This window comes from Spea bombifrons, chromosome 1, assembly GCF_027358695.1.
Source record: "Spea bombifrons isolate aSpeBom1 chromosome 1, aSpeBom1.2.pri, whole genome shotgun sequence".
In the NCBI taxonomy this organism is placed as follows: domain Eukaryota; kingdom Metazoa; phylum Chordata; class Amphibia; order Anura; family Pelobatidae; genus Spea; species Spea bombifrons.
The window spans coordinates 49,469,967-49,493,288 of record NC_071087.1 but is presented as its reverse complement, the minus strand read 5'-3'; the positions used below and the strand labels follow the sequence as shown (position 1 = coordinate 49,493,288).

At 40.2% G+C, this 23,322-nt stretch overlaps 1 protein-coding gene across 1 annotated transcript in view; it reads right to left on the bottom strand.

The window, feature by feature from the left end:
* Positions 1 to 8,136: 8,136 nt before the first annotated feature.
* Positions 8,137 to 23,322, bottom strand: part of TSPAN5 (tetraspanin 5) — a 47,449-nt gene continuing 32,263 nt past the window's right edge. The window contains exons 2-8 of the mRNA XM_053461574.1: positions 20,296 to 20,346; positions 19,008 to 19,154; positions 14,842 to 15,012; positions 13,809 to 13,934; positions 12,892 to 12,939; positions 12,210 to 12,326; positions 8,137 to 8,527 (exon numbers count right to left, since the gene is read on the bottom strand). Coding sequence (XP_053317549.1) covers positions 8,462 to 8,527; positions 12,210 to 12,326; positions 12,892 to 12,939; positions 13,809 to 13,934; positions 14,842 to 15,012; positions 19,008 to 19,154; positions 20,296 to 20,346 — 726 coding nt within the window. The 3' untranslated portion in view covers positions 8,137 to 8,461. The remainder of the gene's footprint in view (positions 8,528 to 12,209; positions 12,327 to 12,891; positions 12,940 to 13,808; positions 13,935 to 14,841; positions 15,013 to 19,007; positions 19,155 to 20,295; positions 20,347 to 23,322) is intronic.

The window sequence follows — 23,322 nt, the reverse complement described above, 5'->3', positions numbered from 1 at the left end:
AGCTTTTTTATCGTTCGGTGTTTAAATAAAATGTAATAGTCATGCTATTTTCATGGAATTACTCACAGAGAGGCAACTCTGCTCTCATTAAGCTTTCCATTGATTCTTCCAATAAAATAAACTGTAAAAGCAAGGTAACTTTGATAGTTGTTTACATCACTACTGCTGCCATTACATTTAGTGATATACGGGAGTTATGATTTACGAGTAACCATTAGTACAAAAAACATTACTGAGGATTCTGTATGGTCTGGCACAAGAGGAGATCCAGGGGTTACTGTGACACCAACCATAGTGACACCACAACACAGAACACACTTTTTGAACCATAAACATACCTGGGGATTCTCTGTTTTACGTGGAGACTCCGGGAGAAGGGCCAGTTCTCCAGGTCAACACCCAAATCCTCTGGATTGCGGGAGCGGGGTCCAGACATGGCCCACATTACCTGCCCGTTTCCCCTTTAAATGGGAGTGTTTTCCACAACATCAACAGGAACGCCAACCGATACCAGCGGGCAGTCCTGGATGTGTCCAGCAAGGGTAGGCTCCAGGTAGCCGCAACCCACAAGTTCCCAGGTATTCACATATTTCCTTCTCGGGAAACAGTGTTGTACAAATAGTGTTGTACAAGTCCTGCAATATTCAGATCTGTATGATGTCATTAAATTCCAATATTCCTCAGTATACAGTAATTTACAAATCCGATATCTCTATATCCAACTTGCTTCTATATTACTAGGGGGACATATCATGCATGGATAACAATTTTTATATCATGGGTTGAGACCAACATTGCTTGTTTCTATGTAGGGCAACACAGCTAGCAAAATACAACATTGTCTCGGTATTTCCACTGAAGAAGGGATTTGCAGGAGAGTTGTACATTTGAACCCCGATGTCATCAAAGGAAAACCCATATTAAAGTCTCCTGCAGGAATGTCATAACAGACTCTAATGTATAGGAAATGTAGCCATGTCTTAAAACTATTGTTACTGATTTAGCTATTCATTATATACTGTAGTATTAGACGGGGTCCATCAAGCTTTGACACATGTGCCTAAAAAAATGTGTCTATAACCCGAATATTTTTAAGTAAGGATTTACAGTATGGATTGTGCATTGGCACCTGCTTTTGTTGTGTGAGCAAATGTGAACTGGCAAATTTCTCTTAGAAGTCCCTAATAAGCTAGAGTACATCAGCAAAGAGCCTGGTGTCGCCTGCAAAGGTTTTAAATAATAATTGATGAACATTGCCTCTGTAATATAATATGATTGTACTGGGCACGTACTGCAGGTTAGCCATAAGAAAATGCATTTAACTAGCTTATGCTATACATCATGTAACATATAAAAGTAAAATGTATTAAAAATAAGAACAGCTATGTATACATGGTGTTCCATGGGTAGAACACTAGGTGGCAGCACAACACAGCATTTCTGTAGTTTCCTAGATAATATTACAGCCTTTTAAATGCCACTCTACCTGTATCCATCTCATTACTAGAATACAAAGCAACAATTTGCAACCCTGCACACATTAAGTCTGTGTAACAACAGCTCTATGGAACAAAATGAAATACACTTATGTCCATATGGGTAATTCTAAAGCATAATTGAGAACATTTCAACACCTTGCACACTGTTACATGGGCTCCCTCATTTGTGTATACTGTATTTATTTTTTGAGCATAGCACAGGGTTGAAAACGTATAATCCCAAAAAGGTTTCTAGCTATACTCTGCTAGGTGGAAGCCTTTTGTATAAAGTATTTCTATTCTCTAATGATGAGACTGAAACAGCTGTATTAGTCAGACATCTCCCTCATTTCAGGATGTGACCATGATAAACAGACAGGGCCAGCCTCATTTAGACTTAAAGAAACACTGGAGTGTCCCAGTGAGATCCTGATAAAGGAATCCATACGAACATACTTTGTAATTACTTTTATATGCATTGTTCTAACTGGAATAAGGTACTTACTTGCGGTAGAATCTGCAGTCCCTGTCCTGTGTCCGGGGATCTGTACAGACTACCACCTGCAGCGTTGCCTGAGACAGCGGCGGAGAAGAGTATATCATGTGCAAGATATGTTCAGTCGAATAAATCTCCTACGTGGAAAGTAGCCGGGGTGGTGGAAGAAGGGGCAAATGCATAATATAGAATCCCCTTGTGCATTTGCTGAAGGGACACCAAGTAAATTGAAAGGGACCTCAGCTATCATATCATTAAAGTGCTTATGATGGCTGGAGTGTCCCTTTAGAAGGGGATTGAAGGCAACAGGACTAACCCCATTTACATTCTAAAAAAAAGCAGGATAATGTTGATGGCACCTGGGTGGTAGGTTTCCTGGCAAGTGCCCAGGTAGGTGTATGGCGGGCCTCCCTAGCTGAAAAGTCATGAAGAAAGTAGGAATCATATGCAAATAAGAAAGGCCATTATAGCAGGGTAAAGATTCAAAATGTAACAATGTGTCTTTTTTTTTTTTGAAACTGTGCACTTTTATGAATTCAGAGGGGTAATGGCTTGGACCTGAACATATTGACATATGTATATTTTATTTTTCAGTGGAGGGCTTTTTTGCTCACCAGTCATACTGAATCAGTGACAAACTTAATACATGCCAAACCAAGACAGGAAAAGTGTGTTCGGTGAGGTATCGAGCCTAGGCCAACCTGCCCATTTACACAATGGAGGTTGTGCTGACTCGGCATAGTCTCCATAGACTACATTACCTTAAGACACAGAGTGCCTGGCAACATATGCAGACGCTTACCAAGGAGTAGGAGGCCACAGCTCTGGGTCAAGCCTAAGGATGTGTGAAAGGTAAGTAGAACGCTGAGTGTGTTTAATTCATTTGTGACAGTTGTGTATAGACTACCCTGGTTGGGTTATAACCACAAGGGTGTAGTAACCCTGTTAGGAAGCATCTGTGTGCTCATTTCATGCATTTTAAATGTAGAAAATTCTGGTCAGTGTAAGACTAGCTTTACTTACTATTGACATACAATGAGAACTTTGCAACACTTGTCAAGAACAGTAAAGTCCGACATGGTTCCCACATATAGATTTAAGACACAAAATGTTTTTTTTGTTATGATTTCCAGACCTTATTGATAGCTCTTTAGATGTTCCTGTATTACTCCGAAAATATCTACCACCCAACCCCATGAGAAAGATGAACAGGAATGATCAAGATGAAACGTACCGTATTTGCTCGATTATAAGACAAGGTTTTTTCAAATGCTCTGAAAAATACCCATCATCTTATAAATCGGGGTCGTCTTATAATCAGACCTCAAATGGGTCTGTATGAGACTTAAGATCCAGATCCCCCGTATCGCTGCAGGGGACCTGGATCCTCCTGTCTAATGTCCCCCCCAACTTACCCGTGCTTCTGAGTCCCCGGTGTGGAGCCGGGGCAGCGTCTAGAGGTCTACGCGATTCGCATAGGCAACTTCCGCTGCAGCCGGAAGGAGGCGCGGTTAGCAGCGTGGTTGTCTGTGTCCATCGCGCTAATCACACCTCCTTTCCGGCTGCAGCGGAAGTTGCCTATGCGAATCGCGTAGACGTCTACACGCTGCCCGGACAACACACCGGGGACTCAGAAGCACCGCTAAGTTTGGGGGGGGGGGGTGAGTGTTAAATGGGGGGCATAAGGCATTTCTGTAGGCAGAGTGCTCTATGAAATGCCTTTTAACCCCCTTAATGTCACTCTGCCTCCAGAAATGCCTTTTAACCCTCTATACTCCACTCTGCCTCCTGAAATGCCTTATACCTCCCTATATGCCACTCTGTCCCATAATATGCCTTTTAACCTCCTAAATGCCAGAGTGGCATTTAGGGTATAAGGCATTTCTGGAGGCAGAGTGGCACATAGGGGGTCAAAAGGCATATCATGGGGCACAGTGGCATACAGATGGTTAAAAGGCATATCATGAGGCACAGTGGCATTTAGAGGGTTAAAAGGCATATCATGGGGCACAGTGGCATATAGGGGTATAAGGCATTTCTGGGGCACAGTGGCAAGCCTGGGGGCAGATGTGCATAAATGGGGGGCAGGTTGGAAAATCAAAGGAAATAAAAACAAAATATTTTTCTCAATCATAGCTTTTATTAAAAAAAAATAGTTTACATGAATTAATATTTACTGGTAACTTTTTTCCTATAGAGTCGTCTTTTGGGGGGGGGTCGTCTTATAATCAGGGTCATCTTATAATCGAGCAAATACGGTATTTAAATATGCAGAACCTTTAAATGAATGCTTTCTTGAGGTACAAGGCATATAGTCATCATGGAATATTTTGTGTTTTTTAATTAAACCCATACCACTAACATATGCTCCATCAGATCAGAACTCATTTGGCAGCCTTCTGGCAGTTAACGCCACACTGTTAAATTCTAATAGGTGACAAAATAGATGCCGCATAAACATGTATTACATTTCCTGCGCTAGTCCTTTAAAAGTTATTTTTATCTTAAATGTGTAAAGCTATAAATAATCTTAATAAAATGTTTAACATAAAACATGTAAAATTATGAATTAAAAAAGTCGGTTAATGCATTGGAAAAGTTGGTCATTCAAAAGTTGGTGTAAATGAGAGTTTCATGGTATGTTGGGCCCAATTCCATGACCCACATAATCCTTTATTGGTGTCACATGACATGCGATTCAATGACCTGTCGAAAGTCAAATTAGACCGCTGAAAAACGCAATAAACAAAAGTAAACGGAGAACATTTTCACTTAAAGGGACAGTTTAATGCCCTAGAAAGCCACATTGAAGAAGAATGCATATTAAGGTATTTTGTAAGTGCTTTCCACACATTCCAAGCCAGATTTGGAGCCGACTGGTGCCAGGAGATGTGTTCAACCAACAAATTAACCCTGTTTGTTGTCCGATGAAAATAGGTGCCACCGTTGCAATGCAACACATAATAAGATAGTTTACCTGCATATGTATATACAATAGTAATTACAGATATAAATATACAATTAATTGCACTGATATTAACTCCATGCGTGTGATACACTTACCTCCAGTCAGCACCAGCACTGGCTCAGCAAATGTGAGTGGCGGTCTGTTCAGACCCCAGGCACCTCCGTGGAGAGGGCTCCCATCGATTTCAAGCGGCCAATCAGTGGAAAGAATTGATGGACCATGGAGGAGGGAAGCTACACAGAGTATTTTAATATGCATTCTTATTTTGTGTGGCTGTCAGGGAGAGTAAGCGTAAAAACAAAATTTCTCACAGTAAAAAAAAAAATAACCCATCCAAAAACCTTTTTTTTTTTTACTTTTAATATTAATTAAACCCAGCCCTACATAAACTATTTAATATTAAACCAAACTATTTATTAAGATTTGCTTTCCAATCTGCATTTCCAGCACTAAGCGTCATTACTTATGCATATGTCCTTGTTTGCAGTTATTCGTTGTTATTTAGAATTTTAATTTTTTACATTAAATTGTAACATGTAATTTACACATAGTTATTACTCACATATGTATTTAAAAGAGTTGATAGATAAATATTGTAATAATGTGGAGTTTAAAAGTATATGTAAATGTATCAGATTCAGTTCATATCAAGGGGATCTGGACTCCTTTTTATGAAGAGCTTAGTTTAATCGCTCAGTTAATTTGATCTGGATTAGCTACCTGGATAGTAGCTTTGGTCGCCTTAGACAAGCAGTGATTGTTGGAAAAAAAAAAAATGCTGTGAGGAAATTTAAATCGAGTTACATGCGCTAAATGTGTAAATACCCAGGGAGTAGATAATGTCTGGTAGAATTTGGAAACATCACCTGGAACTGTTCTGTGGGTATAAACAATAGCAATTTCTCAAGAGCTGAAACCCAGTCATTTAAAAAGAAATCTAACTTGAACCAGCACTGAACAACGAATTGGCCCTGATCCATCCTCTCATGTTCGAATGCAAAAGTATTATGCAGTTTCATCTAATGAATATGAAAATTGCTAATATTGAGGAAAATATTTGAAAATAAACAGCTCCTTATTAGACAAGGCCCCAGTTTGTCTATTTATTAATAGTTGAATAGTTGGTAAAAACTTAAACATGAGACTACACAGGTGAGTATGGGAGTATTCAGCCAAGTCTGTTTGGCTTAATAAATCTACCTCCTTTAATTCTGACAATACTAAAATTTTGTGAATGGAAAATGATTGCGGAATTACTTTTGGGATCTGTCCTGATTAGCTTTCCAGTAGAAGTGTATTAAATTACTTCCCATTTGGCTGGATATAGATAGTCTGAGCTACTGCCAATCTTCTCTGCAAGTCTAGAACTTGAAATAATAACCGCGTTTGAGATTTTAGCTTGATATGCGGTTTTCTCACATACCTGTCACCTTATTAGATATTCTACTATGTCCTTATGTTATCTTTGACTTTCTCCCCATCTTTCAAAAGACTGATTGCTCATTACTCTATGAAATAAGCCTCGCACACCTTGCCGAGACTGTCAGTGTAATTGAATGAATTCCCGAATGTACTAGAGAAACCAGTCCCTAGCAATGCAGTAGATAGCGTGGTTTTAGTATTTTTGTCTTCTCCTGAACTTACCCATTTTTGTATTTAACAATTTGACCTCGAAAAAGAGATTAGAGCCTATGGTACAATGGAAACACTGCAACTATTTATAAAAATATGTTAAATTCAAGTAATTGCAACAAAATGTGTGTTTAGGGAGTAGCACTGAGAAAACAATACTAAACAATTAATAGAAAACAATCAAATCTTATTTTTAAATAAAATACAGAAGATTTTTTAACTTTGTAGTCTGAAAAACAACTGTTACTTTAATTTTATAGGTAAATGGCAGTGTAGTTACGCTGCTCTGGCGCCTTCTGTAAAAATCCAGAGAAATGATACAGTAAGTGGCGGGAAAATCCATATACCATTAACATCATTCACAGAATACCCCTATCCTCTTTTTGTCAGACCTTGCTGCTTGTCGGACACGGCACTGATGATGGAGATTCAAGATACACACAGGTTTTCTTGTTTTTTTTTTAAAAAAACCCAAACATTGCAATTCCAGAGCATGTTGAAAAAATCTTGAAGCTGTCATGTTTCCGCATAGATACTCTATTTTTGAAATGTGCTATGTTCTTGGTGGAAAAATATGTCATAGGCAAGATGTAGATTGGGAAGATTTTAAATAAATGGGGTTTATTTACTAAATGGAGAGTTGAAGAGGTTACATAAGAGTTATGGTTTTACTATACATCATAAAGACCCAACCTCAGTGAACTGCTGCTGCAGGAATAGCGTGCCTGGCCCTGCATAATGTATAGTTAAATCAGTGCAATTTCTTCAAACCCTCCTCATCCACTGAATTATGCTCGTCAGTATTGGGCCTTCATGATGGACCGTGAACTCAGGGAGTTGAATACGCAGCTCTACTGCAAACTCTCCTAACAACTATTCCTTTAGTGAGTAAACTCAGTGTACTTGGACCTGTACTTTATGATAACACAACGCGTTTCATGTAGATATATTTCATTAAGCAATTACAGGATTTTGGCCACAGTCACTTTACTTCATCTGGAAAAGATGTTCTGAAACGTTCTACATCTTTCACTATAGTGAGCCAAGTTTTTGTCTGAAAAATTCCCCATAAGATTCCCGCCTGCCATTACACAGGGCATGCTTAAATTGTGCAATTTAGTTACGCAGTATAGACAACCTCCAAAAAAGTATTGTTCTCAGATAGTCTCTTCAAGACTAGGATAAAAACATGAGACAATATCTAGCTGCGTACACAAGTCATTCTAGATGAACTTGTGGGAGACACAATGTTGTCAAGAGACAAACTCCCCAAGTTTTAATATAATAAGAGTCTATTAAACTAGACCAAATTCAAACATGACAATTTAAAAATGAAAATATAATAATAATGATAATTATACATTTAATGTTTTACAAAATGCTGTAGCTTAAATTAACTTAATTGTAAGGCTCCCACTTTGCATGGGTCAGCTTGCAAAAGATCTTTAAGTTGTAGTCACGACCAAAGTAGTTTAATAAACAAGCAAAAAAAGGTTTCCTAAACTTTAGTTGTAGAAAACCACATTATATAATGTTTGGTGCAAAAAAATGCTTAGTTCACAAAAAAAAAAAAAAAAAAAAGATCCACATGCAATCAAAACTATAATACAAACTCTTGGGTCATCTGTTTTCACATTCACTAGCCTGTGAAAGAGAAATCAGCAATGAATCCTGCAGTGTAAAAGACTATGGCAAATAAACTGTTTACTTGTGGCATTATGGTTTCAGCTCCAGAAAATGCTCAAGAACTCCTTCTCTGCTGCTCAAATCAGTTCAGGGTATTCTTGGCCCTGGCCATAAAACAGGCGCCAACATTGAGCTGTAACTCTGAAGAGTATCTGTTTTCCAGTGTCTTGTACATAGCTCTTTATTTCCAGACAGATGCTTCTACCAGCTGGCTCGGACAGCTTCAATATCACTCACCAGATTCTGAGCCAAGCATATACCAAATATCTGGAAAAGGAAGAAGAACAGATCACTGTATAGGCCGTTTGGAATCAGCTTTGTTCTTGTCAGTTCCATGCGTGGTTCATGTGTGTCTTGGTAATAAATATTCCTTGTCTATCAAAACAGAACAACAAACCGCACAAAAGGCTCAAGCCTACAAGTTTGTCATGTGTTTGACAGGGAAAGAAGCCGATGCTATTGCAGTATCTTGTATCTAGTCACTGACTGGGTGGAAGCTCTTTTGGGCCATTGTCTGTGCGCTTAACAAACGCGCCTAGGGGACATTACAGGGATAGGCACCAACATTGCTTATGGTGGACATTTACTGAGGTCTGTGGTGGAGAATTTGATGATTCTGTTATGGTCCTCACAAAATTTGAGGACACGTTGCCTATACCCGAGAGAGTCATAAATACATTGTAAAACAGAGCACCATATCTCCCCTCTTGCTACTTTACAATTCATTTTGGCTTTCTATTCACTAAATATTGAGTTTCAAGCAAGCATTATGGTAAAATCCCTTAATTAAAGGAGATTTGATTAAAGTCTCAGTGATTTAACTAGTGTGGTAAAGTGTATGGGAGAGTGGTTGATGGGATATATATCTCACCTGGTTACCTCAGCCAGGCATGGTAGCAAACCCAGGTGCACTCAGGTGAGGCTTCCTAAGCTCGTTACTGGGGAGGAAGCCTTAAAAGAGAGGGCTGTTAGGTTTGCAGAGAGAGGAGAAACTGGGGGGAAGGAGCAGCTACAGCCAGCGCTGCAGCCGACCAGGTATGAGGCTTTACCCATGCAAAACCTTTTACTTTGCTTTGTGCCAGACCTTGGCTTGTAGAGAGGTATCCGGATGTTTAGTTAGAGCCGGACAGGCTTATAGTTTGTTTTGTTTATAAGGTGCTCTGTGCCTACAGCATCTAAATAAACCCGCTTTACGTTTGAAACCGGTGTGAAGACTGTCATTGCCGCCCCATGCGTGAGCTGTTCCCTACAATTGGTGGAGAATGCGGGCACAGTGGTGCTAGGAGCAACAGCATGACAAAACACTGCGTTTGAAATTTGTGGACATTTAAAGGGCCGGAAGCGTATGTCCTGAGTGAAAGCTGCACCACTGTACGGCCCGTCCGGCACAATGGAGGAGGTGATAAAACAGCTGATACAGGCTAACCTGAGACATGAGCAGGTTTTTGAATCCATGCAGCATGCGCAACAGCAGACGCAAGTTTTCGGACCTACCTGGCCGTACCCACCTCATAAAACACCATATTAAAACTGAGCCTCACAGTAAAGTGAACCTGAAGCCATACAGGATACCAGAAGCACGTAGAGAGGCGGTATCCTCTGAGGTCAGGCGCATGCTTGAATTAGGTGTGATTGAGGAATCCACTAGTGAATGGTCAAGCCCCATCGTGCTAATCCCAAAGCCCAATGGGACGTGGAGGTTCTGTAATGACTTCAGGAGATTAAATGAGGTCTCAAAGTTTGATGCGTACCCCATGCCCCGAGTGGATGAACTGGTTGAGAGGCTTGGGAAGGCAAGGTACATCACAACACTTGACCTTACAAAGGGCTATTGGCAGATACCGTTGACTGAGGAGGCTAAAGAGAAGACTGCCTTTTCCACTCCAGAGGGCCTGTTCCAGTATGTTGTAATGCCATTTGGGTTACATGGGGCCCCTGCTACCTTCCAGAGGCTGATGGATCTGATTTTGAGACCGCATCGTGATTATGCCGCTGCTTACCTGGACGATGTGGTAATTTTTTCGTCTGACTGGAAAAGTCACCTCTGTAAGGTACAGGGCGTGTTAGACTCCATTAGTGATGCAGGCCTAACCATAAACCCTGAAAAATGTGCAGTGGGTCTGGAGGAAGCAAGATACCTGGGTTATATCATTGGTAGGGGGCTGGTTAAACCCCAGATCAATAAGATTGAGGCGATACAGAACTGGCCTAGGCCAGTAACAAAGAAACAAGTGAGGGCTTTCCTTGGCATAACCGGGTACTACCGTCGGTTCGTGCCCAACTTTGCCTCAATGGCAACACCATTGACAGACTTAACGAAGGGTGATAAGTCAGTGATGGTAAAGTGGAACCCCGAGGCAGAGAAGGCTTTTCAGAGTCTGAAGTCTGCCCTATGTGACCAGCCAGTGCTCGTTTCCCCAGATTTTAGGAAACCATTTCTGGTTCAGACAGACGCGTCTGCTACAGGTTTGGGAGCAGTTTTGTCGCAAGTGGTTAATGGGGAAGAACACCCAGTGCTGTACCTGAGTAGGAAACTGACCCCAGCAGAGGCAAATTATGCCATAGTGGAAAGGGAGTGTCTCGCCATCAAGTGGGCGTTGGAGTCCCTGAGATATTACCTGCTGGGTCGGGAATTCGTGTTGGTGACTGACCATGCTCCTTTGGCATGGATGAAACAGAATAAGGAGAGAAATGCAAGAGTGACCAGATGGTTTCTCTCCTTGCAAAATTTTAGATTTACAGTGGAGCATAGACCAGGGAAGTTACATGGGAATGCGGATGCGTTGTCCAGGGTGTACTGTATGGTTGCTGACGCTGTCCAGACCTCTGGTCTGGAGTCGACGGGGGGGATATGTGGTAAAGTGTATGGGAGAGTGGTTGATGGGATATATATCTCACCTGGTTACCTCAGCCAGGCATGGTAGCAAACCCAGGTGCTCTCAGGTGAGGCTTCCTAAGCTCGTTACTGGGGAGGAAGCCTTAAAAGAGAGGGCTGTTAGGTTTGCAGAGAGAGGAGAAACTGGGGGGAAGGAGCAGCTACAGCCAGCGCTGCAGCCGACCAGGTATGAGGCTTTACCCATGCAAAACCTTTTACTTTGCTTTGTGCCAGACCTTGGCTTGTAGAGAGGTATCCGGATGTTTAGTTAGAGCCGGACAGGCTTATAGTTTGTTTTGTTTATAAGGTGCTCTGTGCCTACAGCATCTAAATAAACCCGCTTTACGTTTGAAACCGGTGTGAAGACTGTCATTGCCGCCCCATGCGTGAGCTGTTCCCTACACTAGGTATTATGTAGGGCTAACCCAGCTCTTACTGGAGGAGTAGCTCATCGTGGGTTGTTCATTTGTAATGCACAAAGAACATCCTAGACCAATAATAGTTACACTACAGTCAACAAACCATTACTTCAGTGGTCCCAAAGGAGCTTTCAAGCTGGTTCTCACTACATTACAAGTAGTAGAGAGAATCAGGAAGGCTCATGCCACGGTCTTCACTGCTGAGTGCCTGGGATACGTAAATAATCAATAGGGGGGTCTTCTCCACGTTTTGTGCCAGAGGGCTCCTGACCTAATCAGCCTAGACCACAACGTGTTGCTGATTAGTTGTAAGACACACTGGCGTCTAAACCTTTCCGGCCTAGAATTTTGCAAGTGTTCTGTATACAGGCACTAGCTGAACCTACGATATCGAGAAAATCCTTGATAAAGTAATCCAAATATAACCTTTATTGCCTACAGTATGTATACCCGAGTTAAGTGCTGGTAAATCACATTATTATACTAATGTTACTAATTTTGTATACATTATTTTATATTTGTCACACCATTAAAACCAATGAACCTGTTTGAATACTTTCGAATACTGAACAGAATTTAATGGTTCTGCTTTAAATATAATTGAAATCAACATCAGAGTTTCCTTATCTAGCAGTTTATTTGCAATACCACGTACCTGCAATAGTGCGATCCCAATGAATACACCAGCCACAATGGTGAGGTTGTCTTGTAGCCACTTCTCAAACTGGGGAACACAGCCTTTTATGTGTATAGTTACTTGCTGCTCAAGTTCCTTCATGAAGCAAATAAAATAATAATGAGCTCGTTTTAACATTAAGCAGTTCTTCCCAAATCCCCCTCTGTCCTTCAGGATGTGCTGTCCAGCACACCATGGGACACTTTGTCTCTTGGCACCGATGATGCACTGCTGACAGGTTCAATAACCAGGACTGCAGAAACCAGGGTAATTCGTCCCATAGGCCAATGGAGCAGTTGTCCCAGACACCGTGCTCGGGAGAGCCCCACGTTCTATTTTCAGCATTTCCTCACAGTAACAGGGACTGAGCTTTTATTGTATGGTTCCATATTGCTGACGCTCTGTCCCAGTCAACGCAAGAATATTGCTGATGGACACAGGTAAAAGTATGGAGTGCTTGTGTGGGGCACCACAGTCCATTGGGGAAGGATAAACATCATTGTCCCAGCAAATTCATGATTATTGGCAAATATGGAACCCCAGTAACAACAAAGCAAGTTCCTTTAAAATCTTTGTAACGAGGCCGCTCATGTATCTGTTGAAAATTAAGTTCACTTACAACACTGAATGCACACTAGCACTCACACCTTATTATACTTACTGGCTTTTGTCTAACATCATAGCCGCACTGAGTGTTAATGACGTCCTCCTGCAAACAGATTAAAAATAATAGTGTAAATCTGAGAGAAATACTTTCAAACCACAGTGACAGATATGAAAATCAATAAAAGTGCTGATTATATGGAAACAAATGTTATTAATTCTACGTGATCGTTGCAAGCTACTCTTCACTAGAAATTATACGGTAGCAATTGTTGAAAATGAAAAGATTTTTTGTGTTACTATGGTAACATTAGACATATGTATATAAGTAATTTAAAATATTTTTAAGATGGAATTTTATTTCAGTTTCAATGGACAAAACATATTCAGCTGGAAGTGCAGTGCTTTGTGTGAAGAATGAGGATGGGTCCATTAAGAGCCACTGTGGATTACCAGGTCACCCTTTAAGTGACATCTTTCCTTCCCCGGCCATAAGGCCAGCAGGAATGGCTGGATGTTCTTGGTCTCCCTCTGGAGAGGGGAACCACTGAAGTCTACAAGGGAAGATGGTGGCCACCAAACTGCCAGACCTTTGTAAATGTGGCCTCACTGCACTGATCTCAAAACTGCATTTATCTGTACTTACTGTATTGTTTGATTTCAATTAAACAAATAGAGAAAATACAAAACACAATCATTGGCACAAACCAAGCTCACAGGGCTTTTTTACACTTTGGGACTAACTATGGACTGACCCCCTTACACATCCTTCAGAACTTTGCTACTTCTCCCACAATGGAGAACCTCTGTGATAATCGGCTGACCCAATCACACCCAGTTTGATATTTCACTAGCCATGGGGTATTTTCAAACATCCCTCACATCATGTACTGGCTCATGTCAAGTCTGTATAAAAACTCTGGTAAAGGAACGCTCATTAACACATGAACCAAGAACATCAATTGTGTTTCTTACAGCAGGGTCTTTAGTACAACAAGAAAAGGGCACCCCACATCGCTCTCTGCTGGCATTAGTATCCGTGCAGTTGAAGTAGATGTTTAAGTCCCAATCATTGGGTCCGAATGCCCCACAGCACTGCCACTATTGAAATATAAGCAAAATATGAGGCTAAGGTTAAAGAGCAAATCATTATATTACATTACAGCTTATGGAAACAATATGGATGCATGCGTTTCTTCATATAGTACATTCAATTTGACATTGATTACAAGTATAGCAAAGATACACTCAATCCAGAATGTGCAAAGACCGTAAATGCCAGTATATAAAGTACAATAGATGGACAGACATTAGGATAGGATGTCTCTGCCTGGTCATGCATATGATGCACTCAAAACACCTGCTTGTTATAAACCATCCACAAAATAAAAGTACATAAACGTACATAAATATGACTTTTCCTGTGGATTTAGGCACAAAAACAATATTCCCTGAAACAAAGGAGTAAAATAAAACAAGGCTGAAGATTGAAATGTTTGACAGTTAACAGATGGAGCTATAGCTTCCCTAGAGATAATGTTCCTCATTTAGGATGATTATTTTGCAGAGCCTTTAAATCTGAGAATACGTATTCGAAAGTTGACGTGACTCTTGGCACCTCACATATTTACTTGTTGGGTTTCCATGGCCGATACAATATCTGTACTTTTTGTCTTGTTTCCGCAATGTGTTGATTGTTAAAATGACATATCTCTCAGACTTAACTCATTGCTATGGAAAAGGGGTCTGTGAAAAGGTCAGGGCAACAATTGTTTTTACTGGAAAGGTGAGAATAAAAGGAAACTCTTATTTAGTCAAACCACAGTCGACCACAAAAAGCATCCTTCCCACAACAGTAAATCAAGCTACAAATTAGCAATTAATGGCGCAAGACCCTCCATTAGGGTACGACTCGGTACTCGGACAACGGTACGCTCCATCGCATTTAATAATGATCCCTTTAGTCAGTAAAAGAGAATGGAAAATGATGCCATGCCCCAGTACGTACATACTCCTGTGTGAAATCGATAAGGTTCTGCAGGTCGATGTCGTCTCGATACGCCCTGATGTTGCTGTTTATAAATATATTCAGCTGGTCTTTAATCCAGTCTTTAAAGACAAAAGCTAGAATGCCAGCTGTGAGTTCCAAGAAGAAAATGATACCCAGGAACACTGAAAACTGCAAAGAACACAGAGAGATACACAAATATATTGGAAGTATTTCTAGCATAACACAATACATAGAATAAGGAATTAATTTGAACCCTCAACGGAAATGCCTGCTATAAATCACGCAGGTACAAATAACATCAACAGTAGTTTTTGATATCTCAAGGAGCGTATATATCAGCCCTCACAGCTTTTATCATTAGTAAACTCAATTATATAAATTAGCTATAGTATGTGCTTTTGGTTTGCCAATCAACGTAATTGCTTTTAAGACATTCAGTTTAAGTTCACCTCATGGAAACTGCGTGCCAAATCCATTGTTATCTAATTATCTTCTTGCCCCAAAGGTAATTTTTTTTTCTCACCCACCCAGCACAAAAGATGGCCTGAACTAATCCAAAACAACAACAACCTAACCAATTATATACAGACGCACCATTTGTGTACAGTTAATAACTGAATCAGTACACCTGAGACAATAAATCATGCGTTGCCATGAAACACAGCACAGGCAATCATGATAAAACAGCTAAATCATTACACAGATCCAGTGGTATTGCAGTAGGAATGACAGCTGAGGATGTGGAGGTTGGAGGTTAGGTGGAAAGGCATATGACAAAAGTCCAAGGGCTAATGGAATCAAGAGAATATGGGCTGGGGGTTAGTCATCCACCTTGAGATTGTCAATGACTGAGTAGTCCTTGAGTAAGAGTAAGAGCAGCATACTACGGTCTCGGACCTGTTCTCTACTGAGGATCAGGCAATTCCTAGCAACCCACAAAGTGTCCTCAGCACAACACATTAAGTGCCAGGCTTCTTCAAGGGCACCCTCTGTGTGAGTTCCTGGAAAGAGTCCATACAACATACAGTGGCATGAGAGGAACTTCCTCTCCACATAGTCTGAGTTTTTTCTAAGGATCTCAACAAAACCTGTGCAAAGGGACACTGCCAGAACAAATGAAGTAGTCAACCAATATATGATGCACTGTGGGCAGTGTCTGCATTCATAAATGCCCTTAGGGTCAGGCCTCCTTTAAGGGGTCTCCATACCATGTCATTGCACCTACTGGTCAGTAGGCATGATGTCACATTAGTCCAAGTCTCTGCTATACCATTATGTGCCTGGCTTTGATGTGCTTATTGTTGGCTTAATGGGACAATGATTCCAGTTCACTTCCTCCAGTTGGTGTTCTCAAATTACATAACATCTAGGTAAAACCAGGAAGCCTTCAAGTTGTAGGGGACACAGCTGTCCCACTTGCCTCATTTCAGGCTCGTTTTGAGGGAGAGCAGGTAACACATGGAGTTCCCCGCAAAGTAATTTGTGGTATCTCAGAGTCCTATGCATACAGATGCACAAAAAGGAGGCTCTCAGCAAAGTAGGCAGTCATGTGATGTGCATTTTGTATTTCAGTATCTGTGGACCTAGTTAGTAAAGTGGTTGGTAAAACCCTAATCTTCCAAAAATGCAAATAAATGCATGACTAGCTAAGGCAAGAAGAAACATTACTAAATAGCATAGCAAATGGTGAATCCTCACTCAGAAGAGTCTTAGATTTTAGATGACTTTCACTCAAATGGAACTTGTAGAAGAGAAGACTGGACTACAAAAATGAAAAGGAATGGAACATCTAGAAAACTTGAATTTGTTTACACCAGATAAAGGGTGTCTTTATTTGTGGCAGATATGATTTCATTATACAAATACATACAACCACTCTCTGATGACTTGTTCATTAATAGTACTGTATAGAGAAGAAGATGTCATGCCTTGAAATCTGTTGTGCAGGATTTTGTAGCAAAAAATACATGAAAATGGGTTATCAGAATATGAATAATTATAGTTTTTGATCCAGTGTGAAATCAAGTTGCCATTGTGGAGTCAAGAAGGAATGATTAATGTGGCGTAAATAGTAACCCAGAAATCCAAGAGAATAACACCAATAACATCAAACATATTTTGGCCTTCTAAGGCCTCAGCAGCAAGGTGTGATTGGTATCCTCAGAATGCACAGCGGGCAAGGAGTTTTAAATCCAGACTAGGCTTTGATTCTTAGGTAGAGTCCCTACTTAAAAGCCAAATTAAAAATACATACAAATCAATACAATACTAAATCAACCGAGAAAAGCCAACACTAAATACTGTAGCTTGCCTTATGGTAATTTTCTGTATGGAAGAATCCCAAATGTTAATATCCTGCTGCTTCTCCAGGTCACTACAGTAAATCTCCGGGTGTCTTGCACCCCAGCCACTTCACCTCCAACGATTGTGTGCCAGGACCGCCCACAACATCAGCAGGACCACCCACTGATGTCAATGGGACCTCCTACCTGTATCCCACAAGGGTGGGCTCCGGGTGACTTTACTGCATGATTTGAGTATGTACCATATTAATGGGCGGGATCAACTTGATATGTTGTCGGCTATTTTTTGTCTGTAATTTCACAAGCAAGGAAAATTTGAGAAAATTCAGACTTAAAATATAAAAAAGCTATTAGGTCTTCATCCATTCTTAGCTAAAATATTCTGTAAAATATAACAAACATTAAGGTGTGTCTTTTTTGTTATAGGGTTCCACGGAGTGTAGGAATCATTTTAACTAGATGTGAATAACTTGTGTTTTCCTTATCCTATCTCACTTTCTCTCCACTTCTGTTAAATTTTAAGTAATTTTTTTGAAGGGTTATACCCTCTTTGGTGAGGAATTTGTATATAGTATATTGTATATGCTACAATGTACACTGAATTTATGCATAACACAGCAATCTTTATTATTGTTTTTTGAAGGCTGTCCTTGCAGAAAGTCAGTGCTATATAATAAACTGTTTATACATTTGCGTGGCCTCACAGTTTAACAGTATCTGATTCAAGTACCCTGTTTCTACGCCTTTGAAATCCCTTAAAAAAACAATATTCTTTAGATTAAAAAATGAAAACAGTGAACATTTTAAAAAGTTAATTTGATACTGAATCATTATTACAATATATTTTGTAGCAAGAGCTCTAGTGCAGGGGTCCCCAACCACCGGTCTGTGGCCTATAAGCAACTGGGCCGCAGGATAGGGTGACCACATGTGCCGGAATCTATGGCTTCAAACGCCGTCCTTTTTTATTTTTTTAGACGCGGAGGAGACGGAGGTGCGCCGAGCGGTCGCTCATAAAGTTTTCAGCAACCGCTTGGCATCCCTCGCTCTCCTCCGTGAGGCCTCTAGCTCGGCCGCACTGCTGGCATTTCATGCTGAGCTCCAGAATATGACATCATATTCCGGCGCTCAGCAGTGAAGCAGCGCGCCACGGCAGAGCAGGGAGACAGAGGCCTCTCGCTCCCACCGTAGGACTCCTGGACGATAAGATAGGGAGGAAAGGGGGTGTAGATAGTGAGAACGGGGGAGGGGGTAGATAGTGAGTAAAGGGGGAGGGGGTAGTTAGTGAGTAAAGGGGGAGAAGGGGAGTAAGAATATTGAAATAAATAAAGAGTGAGAATGAATGAGAAAAGGAAAGTGGAGTATTATAAATAATAATTTATAATATATCTTAATAGTAATATATAATGATAATAATAATAGAAGTAAAATGCACAATAAATGTAATGCACTTGAATCAAACCCAAAACGCCCAACCCCTGGTCCATGGAAAAATTGTCTTCCACAAAACCGGTCCCTGTTGCCAAAAAGGTTGGGGACCACTGCTCTAGTGTGTTTGTTAAATGATATCTCCGTGCACCCTTTAAGTACATTTTATGTTGCATTGCTCAGTTTGTCAGTATTGTCCTGTAATTACATTCAGTGGGAAAACGTGATTTGCTACACCACTTGAGTCTAGATTATGACCGAGCTCACTTTTCTATTCCCCCTCCATTGGCCTCAGCTGCAAACACGTTATGTTAAATCATTGTTTTAATAAGATCAGAATTACTACATTCTATGGTCATTAAAACCTCCAACACAGACTGGTTGTTAGATCCCCGTAATGTAGCGTTATCAGCACTGTAACAGGCTACTTACAAACTTCAAGAGGTAGGTGTTCTCCCTAAGTGCTCCAATGCACCCCGCAAATCCCAGGATGAACATGACTCCTCCAACCACCAGGAAGAGCCACACAGGATCAAAGCCTCCAAGGTCAGTGATGGAGGAGATGTTGGACAGCACACCCTAAGGACCCAGAAAAACAAAAGAATACAATTAGTTAAATGGCTAATGAAATTGCTGACCAGTGAGCCATCATCTACTTAAGGCTGCTCAATATTTTTATAGCACAGAATACCTGTAGGATCTGAAGATGACATTTGGTGAGTTTTTCTACAAAAGTTATAGCATCTATTAATGTAGAATTCCAACTCAAATCAGCTTAGCTAGACCTGTATAATATATAAAGAGAGTGTTGCTGTCCCTAAGGATCATTGTGAAAGGCCAACCCCTGTGTCTATGTTGTACATTAAGGGCTGAACATGACCCTGTATAATGTGTAGTTATTATGACAAGATTTCTTGAGCATCACCACAAACACAAACTATACAAGGTCATCCCAGCTTTTCTTCCTGGAGAAACTCCCTTAGGTTGTCCTTTGATGATGTGTAGTTAAATTGAAGACTTAAAAACAAACAAACAAACTCTTCTGCAAACTCCCACATTGGTCAAAAAAAACCCCTATGAGGCTCCTATTATTAATGGAGAAATAGTGATTACATCGCATAAAAATTGTCCAGCATTTAGCAATATGCTCCACCTGGGCTTAATATACATCTGAGGGCAGGCGTGTATTTTCATGTGAAAGCGCAGAATGATATGGACCCCTGGACCCTACATATTGTGAGGAGTGGCGTCTTATTTTAAGGCGTTCCCACAACCGTTAAACGTTTTGATTGATGAAGTTATAACATCAAGTTATAGTTAATGTTCAGGAGTCTCATAATATTCCGTAAGACAGTTTACTTTATTGTATAGGCAAAAACAAGTAATAATATAGTCCAGAGGCTGTCCCTTGGTTCTGTAACACTAAAGTGGACCAAAAGTTGAGTTATTTCCTGGACCATCCCCCTTACAGACCTGTCCCCAGCTATGTATTTCAAAGTAGGTTATAGTCAAAACCTACACTTCTAACGGTTTTAAGTGTCACAATTTCATCTTATGATGTAACCTACTGGTATATTGGAAGCTAATAATCAAGACTAACTAAACTAAAATAATTATACATGTATAATATATATATATACACAGAGAAATGGTTTTAGAAACATTTTATGCACATTAAAATATACACTGTAGTGTAGTGTTGGTTCTATCTACGACCTACCTTTTCACTCCATGCCCACAGTCCAACTCCAAGGAAAGCAATCCCCAAAAACTGAAACAAAAACAAATATTTGTTACTTATCAATGTATTCTGCATACATTTACTACTCTTATTAAAACAAAATATTTCAGTGTTGGCAATCACGGCAAGCTACTCATTAGTTACTGTACCAGATGCTTTCCGAACATAAACTATGTTATTCATTAAGTTTTGCATCTCCGAATACGCCATGTTATAACACACTTTGGAAGACATGGCCAGGTCTTCTTACTTTTCTCCAAGCAGGAAGAGTATACTTGTAGCTATTTCCAGTTCCCTGTCCAGTTTGGAATTATAGGCCTAATAAGCGAATATTATTAATGATATTTTCGGAAACCGAGAAAACTTGCTCTCGGGACGACCAAAAGAGGTTCACGGTACAGTGCTTCTTCAATTGTTACAAACTAGGAGGAGCACCAAAAAATCTATTCAGACAAAAAGTAAAAAAGAATGTTGATAATGTACTGCCGCCATTAATAATAGTAAGGGGCGACTCTAAATTTTTAGAATGAATTCAGGAACTTTTGTTTAAGTGAAAAAACCCCATGCCTATCCCTTAGAAATACACCTAATGCAACACAAAACCATACAAGGATATGCTGAATTTGTCTGATTAATTAATGTCAACAAAAGTAAAGTAATTATTTGCATTTCCCTTGTGCATGGCAAAGAATTGTGTCCAAACTTCAAATGTCAGAGGTTGCCTAACTGAAAACTCCATGGCAGCATGTCAAGACAAAATTGCTTTCACTCAGTATAGTGGATCCATAACAATTTATTAAGTCCCATGCAGTCTTCTAGAAAACAGACAGAACACACATACATTATTATTATTATTATGACCAGGACCGTATTAAGGATGTTGTTGGCTTAATTTTCTCTCTGTCCTCTTCTATTTTTGTCACAATTGGGAACATCTCCCTTTCTTCTCTGCTGACCGCTCACGTGTCTCACATCTTCTTGTTCTTCTCTTTTCTCTCTTCTTTCTTCATCCACATCTTCTGGCGAACTACAACCTCTTCCCAAATAGGATGGTCGGGATAGACGATGTCACCGGAAGCTCTGCCATTCTTGCCCCAAGATATAAATCTTGTTAACTTCTGCGAAATGGCAGGGCTTCTTCCTAGATTGGAGCTTTGAGGGAGAGGACCTCACCGGAAGCTCCACCATTTTGGCAGAAGTTTGCTTGGAGGTTATGTCCATTGAGATACGGACGAAGAAAGAAGAAAGACAAGTGAAGAGAGAAAAGAGAAGATAGAACAGAGGAGAAAGAAGAACAGGAAGACGCAGAAGAAGAAGATGTGAGACGTGGAAGCGGAGCTGCAAGACACGGAAATGGTCGGCCGAGAAGGTAAGGAGACATTCAGAGAGCATGAGAGAGAGAGAGAGAGTGAATGAAAATGAGAGAAAGAGAGTGAGAGAGTAAAAAAGTGGGCGTCAGACAACTAATTTAATTTTTCTAATTTAAAAACTCCCCTATTTTCATCTGAAATGAATAAGCAGAATTTGTTGTCCAAGACGAATGGGCCAAAAACAAAAAAGTTTTTGGTCCATTTGCACATATATAGTATTTACTGAAATAGTTCAAAAGATCGCAAACACAGAAATTTATTGCTACAATCATCTTGTTACTAAAAGTGATCCTAGCAAGCCGAATGCACAAAAAGACATACAATTAGCCTGGTGCAACAGGATCTATATTATTTTATCTATAATTAACTGTATAAACAACTGTGTGCCCAACCCAATTTACATTCTACTTGGGATTTAACTTCAGACTGCATACTATCTCTGGTATGTCCACCAGCAAAGTACCGGTTATATTTCCCTCACAAAGTTATTCTTTTCCGTTTCAAGCAAGCATCCATGATTAATACAGTTTATTCTGGGAATGTAATATAATTATGCATTTCCCGCAAGCATTCCTTCTTACTATATGTGTAAACAGTTTCATAATTGGCTCTAATCACGAAAAGGGAAGCCACATTTCCCCATGTAATTTAGTACAGTGCGGTTCAACTATTTTTGCTCACATTCTAGCAAGCTGAGCTATATACGAATATTATATTTATTATGTTTAAAGAGTGCGCATGATAGTAGCTGAAATGTTCACGTATCTCGGACAACCGTAACTAGAAATTACAGGGCCTGTAAGCTCGTTATTGTGAATGGGGTTTATTAGCTAAAGGGAGAGTTGTAGTTTCCCCTCCCTCACTTTACTATTCATTATGAAGGGTCACTGACAGTTTTCTCTGACAATAATGGCTGAACAGGTCCTGTATAATGCATAATTTCATGTGTACAACGACTGTAAGTAGAACCAAGGGGTACATTGTGATGTCCAGGACGGTTGGTGCAGCCATCCTTGTAGAAAAAGCCAGCTACAAGATGGGTAGCCGCTCGGGTCTCTGAGTAAATGTGCTTTTTCAGGGAGAAAGGTCTTCCAGCGAACCATACCACCAATCATGAGACAACACACTAGTCAGGATGCAAGAGAACACACTTTATTGGGACTGGGTATAGGTTATTTATATACTTTACCAGGGGATGGGAGATTGACAAACACGGGAAAAGATTAACCTTATTAACATTTAACACAATGGCAAGGGATCACACAGAGAACATCGGCACCAGACTAATCTCCTTACACATATAACACAACAGAGGTAAAAGCATTAGGGGAGTAACACGTAAATGTAGACTAGACAGTGAGCCATTCAGAATCCCTCAGAAATGGAAACCAGTGGGAATTCAAAATGTCACAATTTAACCTCTGCAAATTAATATAAATGTATAACCTAATAATCTTCCTAAAATGGGGTCCACCATCCGTTACATAAATCTTTTTAAAATGGCACTCCTTTGAATAAGAGTACATGGTTGTTGATTAGAGCCGGTGTACAGTATGTTCCAATTAGGTTTCTATGTGATTAGGCTGTATTTAACCATTAATAATGGTATTTCTTAATTAAAGAACAGTTTGTGACA